Here is a 6,968-nt window from a genome sequence, read left to right as displayed (position 1 = left end):
GGAGGGTCGCGGCGGGGCTGGAAGCCGAGGTCCCGGTTCCTGGAGGAGGGGACCGCGGTCTCGAATGCAGTCCTCGCGAGCTTGTAGCGGCGCGGTGGTCTGGCCTAACTTGTCGGCTCCGACGCGGGCAGCCACTCCATGGCTTCCTGGGGGGAAGCTCCGGCAGGTGGAGGGGCGGTGACTGTAGAGAGCTGGTCCCAGATTGCGGGAGTGAGAGGTCAGAGGTTGGAGGTTGTGCTTTTGTAGAATGTTGGGGTCCCGCCCTTATAAGCCAGGGTCAGGGCACTCCCTTTTTTTGTGTGGCTGGTGTTTTGTTTTGGTCCCCTCCTTTCTCAGAAGGGGCTGTAAGGGAAACTGAGCTCTGAGAGCCGTGGGAGCCCTCTTGTAGCTCCTGTGCTTGGACGAGAAGGCCCGGACCTCGAGCAACCTTCCTTCTCCTCCTGTGGCCGCGGCATCAAGGAGTTGGGGCGGTGCCTACCGGAGGGCCTCGACCCGGTGGGGGTAACGCTGGGCCCCGGGCAGTCCGTGAACGGGCCACATCCGTATGACTTCTTAAGAGCTTCATGCCAGCGCCTGTGCAGGCCGTCATTCTCCGAGTTTGATTTGTAATTTCTGGAATTTCATTAGAACGATTTGAAGAAGGAAAAGGGGGTATTATGGCTTTGGTACTTGGCTCAAGGTGGAAATACAAGCAGACAAGGGGAGGTAATGAATACAAAGTGACCTGTGGAAATGGGAGGAATCTCTCAGTTTGACAGACTTTTCCCGCAACTTAGTCACATACGAGATAAGTTAACCAAATATCAAAATAAGAGCACTTTAGTTGTATTGATTATAGTAAAGATACCTTGGAATGTGTAAAGTATTGAGTAAAAATTCTTTGTACCAAGGTTCTGAATTTAAGATTCTTAGTACAAGGAAACAGAACAATCTTACCTGTCATTGCAAGGATCCCAATCACTTTACCACTGTGAGACCAAAAATTGAAGTTGTGTATAGATGTGGGATTTTTGGGGGGCGAGGGAGGATATAGTTATCAGTAAGGAATAAGGCAGAAGTGTGGGGAATCTCTTGTTTTCTGCACGAAAAGTATGAAATTAGGGGAAAAAAATGTTTTTATTCTGCCCGTGTCCTTCCATCTCAGCCAGCATAAGGACATTCTTGTTTTGGACTGATGGTATTTGTTCAGTATTTGCAATAATCAGGGAAAGGGATCATTGCTATGAGACACTTCTCTTTAATGAAACCAAGGAAGAATGAATATACCTTATATGGGATTAACCCTGGGATTTGGTTTTCAGTTAAAATGAGGCAAAAGGGAATGTTAACCAAGACCTTACAAGGCCCAGCTGTTGTGTGTACAACTCCAAGCAGCCACATTTATGTGTTCAAGAATGGCAGTGGGGATTCTGGGGACTCCTCTGAGGAAGAGTCTCAACATGTTGTTCTACGGCCACGGGGCAAGGAACGCCAGAAGAACAGTGTTCACCACCCTCACAAGCCTGAAGCAGGTGACATGGTGCTGCTCCAACGGGAGCTGGCCCAGGAGGACAACCTCAACAAGCTGGCTCTTCAGTATGGCTGCAAAGTAAGATACCCGCCAAATACTTTGTCCCCTTGTATTTAGAGGAACATAGAGTAACTTATTTGTTACCCTTGCTGACCCCTAATAAGTGGCCAGAGGCTTATTGTAGCAACCAAGGACTCCCATTTTAGCCAGAGTTGGAAGGTTGGTAGAAGTATCTTTAGTTCTGCACCCTGGGCTCAGAAATGAGGTTAGTTAGGAACCTCAGGCCATAGTGCATTTGCCTCTCAGAGTAGTTTGACTCTGCCCTGTCTCTTCCCATTAAAATCCTGAGACTTTATTTTTTCTTTTGAGCATATCTTATTTAAGACCTAAGGGGGCTGGAGACGCCAGACAGAAGTTATCTAAGATTTCTTTAGCATGCTTGCTTTTATTGCTACTTTGATTTTTTTTTCTTGACAGTAATTTATTTGACTAGTAAAGTTTTCCCTTCTCTATTTTAGAACTGCATGGTTTAGCCTCTATGCTTTGTATTCTGTATAACCTTGTTTTTCTCTTTAATTATGTTTTTAGCATTCAGAGTGATTAACAAAGGCAAAGTAAGTAGGAAAAGTATTTATAGAATCATGGCATTTTCTCCTAGATTGAAACTGTTCATTTCATTTTGCTACCACTGTACTACAGATTTCTGTGACCTCTAAGGCTATATAAGCTATTTAGTAAAAAACAAAAAAAAAATCCCTCTTAAAATATCTGTCATTTATCTAACATGGTTCACATGATTAAAAAGATTGTGTGTGGTGTTTGGATCTTTTCCAGAGAACTACAGGCTGGTCTCCAGGGACACATAGCATCTTTCAATTGTACTGACATTTGTTTGACTCTTATCTTCAGCTTGTATAGGCATAATGTATGTTTATAGAACATGGACTGAAAAATAAATCCTACTCTACAAAGGCCTACATAGGTGAAGTAGGCCTGTTGGAATAGTGATGACTAATAATTCCATAAATAATATATAATGCCTCCAGTAACTAATCAGTTTTACTATTTTTAGTAAATAAATTTGCTGTTAGTTTAATAGAGAACAAAAATAAAAAAGTCTCAAGTATTTCCTACTTTCATTAATTTCAGAATAAAAAATTTCCCCCATCTGATTCAATGAAATGCCAAAAGCAGTTGTTAAAAAATTTCAGTCACTGACATGATTGATTTGAATGAGTTTCTGACTAAAGGTCTGGGGACTATATTTACATTCTGGTTAAAATGGGCTTTTGAGTTAAAACTTGTAGTTAAAATGGGCTTTTGAGTCCATTTCACATGCTTTTGGAAATTTTTCAAACATTAGCTTGTGGGGGAATTTACTTTTTCACTTACATTCCCCCGCTTTTCCCCCAAATTGGTCTTTTTAACACCTTTATTTTTATTTATTTATTTATTTTTATGTGGTGCCGGGTATGGAAACAGTGCCTCATGCATGCTAGGCAAGCACTCTACCACTGAGCTACAACCCCAGCTCCCATTTCCCCCTTCTTAAATGTTAAGGTTTTAATTACAAGAGGAGTTTATTATGAACTTTGTGTTACTTAATAAAACTCTCAGCCATAGTTCTTTCACTTAAGTTTGAAATAGAAAATCAGTCCATAACTTCCAACTAGATTGATTTCCTATATTTCAAATGATAAGAAGTATTTGAAAAATAAGTTTAGATGCCCTATAATTTTATTATTTGAAAAATAAGTTCATATACCCTGTAGTACTCCTGTGAAAGTCCTTGAGGGCACATCAGTTAAAAGGTATTACAGATAAACTAGATTCTGAATGTGTCCTTAGAGGTGGCAGAGGCTTTGGCTTGCTAATGTCTGGCAGTTACTTAATTGGCTTCTGCTGTGAGCGAGATTTCCGGATGGGGGCACTGTTGCCTCAAAAGTTAAAGGAAATACAAAGAGCTCCAGTGTTCGTTTTAGTGTCACGACTGTGTTTCACCTAAAAGCATTTTGTTTAATCACATTTTGTTTCCAAAACTTGTCTTAAGATTGTTCAGACTTGTATATCTATAGGCATATTTGATTTACTAAGCTATTCATGAAGGCTGAGTAAAAACCAGAAAACAAACAAAACTCCCAACAACAGAACAACCCAAGTTACCTAAACTAATTCAGCATGCAGTGTAGTTTCCCAGCCTTCCTCAGCTTAACTGGGATGGACTTGGCTCATCACTCCAAAAGGTGAAGGGTTGGGTATTAGTTTTAAGGAGGTATATAGATTTTATAATGTGTCTCTTCATGGCATCCCTAGGTCGCAGATATCAAGAAAGTCAACAACTTCATCAGAGAACAAGATTTATATGCTTTGAAATCTATTAAGATTCCAGTGAAAAACCATGGGATCCTAACAGAGACCCACAAAGAACTGAAACCTCTTCCAGAACCATCCACAGAGACCACAGTGACCTTTGTGGAATTACCAGATGTAGACAGAGCTACCACAGCTGCTGATGCCCAGGCCAGCCAACTGACAGATTTCTTTAAAGGGATTGATCAGAATATTGAGCGTGCAGCGCAGTCAGAGATCTTCCTAAGTGAGAGCTACTGCATAGAGACCTCTGATCAGCCACTGCTCCCAGCTCCTCCGAAGACACTGACAGATGGAGCAGACTGTGGGATTCAGTGGTGGAATGCTGTTTTCATCATGCTTCTAATTGGGATTGTGTTGCCAGTGTTTTATTTGGTCTATTTTAAAATACAGGCTCCTGAGGACATCCCTAATAACCTGAACACAACTGCTGTTCATAATGGCTCGATGGCATTGAGTGTGGTTCCAGGTTAAGCCCCAGATTTTCAAATTCCGAAGGCCACCATCAACTCTTCAGCCAGCCAGTCCAGTCAGAACACTCAGGCAAAGAAGTAGGCTGTTGTTTATGGATAATCAGCCCAGCTTTAGCAGTTGGACTTGATGTATCAGCTGTCACTGGCCATATTCTAAAGGTGCTACGTTTTGGTTCCTGGGATATATGGATGCATTTCAGAAGTCACCACAGTATTCTCTATTGCACTGATCCTGAGCAATGGCCTCATCTAACCTAAGGCTGCAGGATCCCAAATACCACCACCCTCAGCCTCCATATCCAGAGAGGTGTGTAAGAGAGACGTTTACATGTGACTGATGGCCACTTCTTGAAGGCATTTAGTGGACTGACTGTGTGTGCTTTCACAGTAGTTCTGCATGGGTCTGTGCATGGATATGCTCAGAGGGGCAGGAATGGCCTGGCCAAGGGACCCATTCAGTGCATGCCCCACAATTGGTTTGGGTTGCCTTACTATTGTGTTCCCACCTGCTATGAAGGGGGCAGTAGGCCTGGCTCTAAGTTCCATGTTTCCCTGGCGAAGGTGCTATGGAATAGTATCCACATGTCACCCTGTGTTAGAGTGATAATGAATAATTATAACAAGCTGTGCTTCGTGTTTGCCTCTTCAGTTAGCAGTGCCACTTGTAGAATTGAAAAAATTCCAAGTCCTAAATGCCATGCTATTGGGTAAACAGCGATTCTGTTCTTCATACTTCTAGAATTGTTTTTTCTGACACACAGGCATGTCTTAAGCCAAACACATGGGAGCCACTGCCCAGTTTCACAGTCATGAGCATCCACCTGGTGATGGCTATGTGGGGTCTCCAGTCAGCATTCTTGGAAGGAGCTCTTGCTGGCTTGCATGTGGCAAAAAGGCAGCATGCTAGTCACCAAAGTTCTAGCACATGTACTTCTGAGGCTGAGCAGTCATTAGGCTAGCACTGCTAAGTCTCTGTGCACACCTGAAACACGATTCTTTCTGCTACTTCCTGACTCCATTCTTAGGAATATTAGAGCCGCAGCAGGAGAAGGCAGTTGTCCTCTTTTCTTTGGGTGATGTTAGAGTAACCTTCTGTGTACCATGTGGCTCATAATGTTAAAGACCAGACACATATGGCAGGGCTGGAGGTGTGTGTTAGTAAGGTTTTCTTTGCTGTAACAGAATACCTGAGGTAAACATCTTCTGAGGAGGAATGGTTTATTTTGACGCATGGTTTCAGAGGCTTCAGTTTGGTTAATCTGCTGTTTCTTAGTAGAGAAAACTTTACCTCATGACAGCTGGAAAGCAGAGAGAGAGGAAGGTTCAGGGTTCCACTACCCCTTCAAGGACACATCCCAAGTGAGTTAACTTTCCCCCAGTAGGCCCTACCTGGTAAAGAGTCCATCACCTCCCAAACCAGTTTGGTCCACCAGTGTCAAGCCAAGGACCACACCTTTTAACATGTGGTCCTTTAGAGGGTTTATACAAAAACCACAGTAAGTGGTTCTGGCTGTGAAAGCCCATAAAGAGGAGGCTTGATACCTGAGGGAGGAAGGGGCCTCAGGTTTGCTGATCAAAGTAGCAGGGATAGGTGGTGAGAGCATGCTACTGCCTGTGAGTCAGTCAGCTGTGTCACAGTAGGGAGGGGGCCGAGGTGGCTGGTGGCTTAGTCTCTGAAAGGTCTGTGGAGAGGGAGGAAAACACTGCACCAACACTGAGCTTCAGGGCTAGTCATGGCACGTGACACCTTAGGCCTAGAGTTAAGCTTAGGAGATCTCATGTGTAAGAGGAGGGGAGGGTGGCAGAAGAGAACTCACCAAATAGGTTTCCAATTTCTTTCAGTTTATGTGAAGAAACAATGTGTTCACTTAGCACATTTAAAGTAGCTTCAAAATTAAATATTTTCTTAATAGACCAAAATAATTTAAGGACAAAATTAACTTGTGAGGCTTGATACAGGAAACTTGTTATCATATAAATGTTTTGATGAAAGACAGATTTCTTTAATATTTGTTACCATTAACTTCACCAGAAGAGTCCCATTGGAAAATCACTCTTGCCAGGCAAAAAATGAATATCTGTGTCCTTTAACTTTTCTCAAATGGAATAAAATAAATTCTTCTCTGAAGGAAACATAATTCCCCCTTTTTTAAGATTTGGGGATTGCTAATTTAGAATTGAAAGATGTGGGACAATGTTGGGAAGGTCCAGGGTGATGTCTGTGCCTGGACCCAGCAGCTGCTATTGTGTCCATGGTGACACGGAAAGGTGTGGGATACTTTGGCTGGTTGACCTGTGTAAGAAGCTTCAAGATTGTTAGGTATAGGTAAGAAACAACCACAATTATATTTTCTACATAATTTACTGCATTTTCAGTGTCTTTGGGGAGTTAATGTTTTAAAGAAATAATTTATCTTTTTGTTTGAACAACAGTACTGAATGTTGAAACCTTGTCAGGCAAACTGCTCCAGGTTTCTTCTGGAGAGACACAATGGCAGGCTTTGTTGTGCAAGGTCTTCTAGACTGCAGTTGGGAAGGCAGAAAGGGAGGATGTATGTTGAAGGTCATGGAACTGAGAGAAGAGCCACTTGGCACTGGCAAGGGCTGACAGCTGA

The 6,968-nt window shown here is 42.7% G+C and overlaps 1 protein-coding gene across 2 annotated transcripts; it reads left to right on the top strand.

The window, feature by feature from the left end:
• Nucleotides 1–6: 6 nt before the first annotated feature.
• Lysmd4 (LysM domain containing 4) lies at nt 7–4,978 on the top strand. 2 transcript variants are annotated; one of them, XM_048790355.1, is made up of 3 exons: nt 7–1,588; nt 2,099–2,124; nt 3,824–4,978. In XM_048790355.1, the coding sequence occupies exons 1-2, from the start codon at nt 1,223–1,225 to the stop codon at nt 2,108–2,110; spliced, it is 378 nt and encodes a 125-aa protein (XP_048646312.1). In that variant the 5' UTR covers nt 7–1,222; the 3' UTR covers nt 2,111–2,124; nt 3,824–4,978. The 2 variants fall into 2 exon arrangements, with proteins under 2 accessions (XP_048646312.1, XP_015348609.1); XM_015493123.2 differs by lacking the exon at nt 2,099–2,124.
• Nucleotides 4,979–6,968: the final 1,990 nt, after the last annotated feature.

The sequence above is a fragment of the Marmota marmota genome, unplaced genomic scaffold (assembly GCF_001458135.2).
Source record: "Marmota marmota marmota unplaced genomic scaffold, marMar, whole genome shotgun sequence".
Taxonomy (NCBI): Eukaryota; Metazoa; Chordata; class Mammalia; order Rodentia; family Sciuridae; genus Marmota; species Marmota marmota.
Note: the sequence above shows the minus strand (reverse complement) of the source record. Positions and strands in the feature narration are given on the sequence as shown.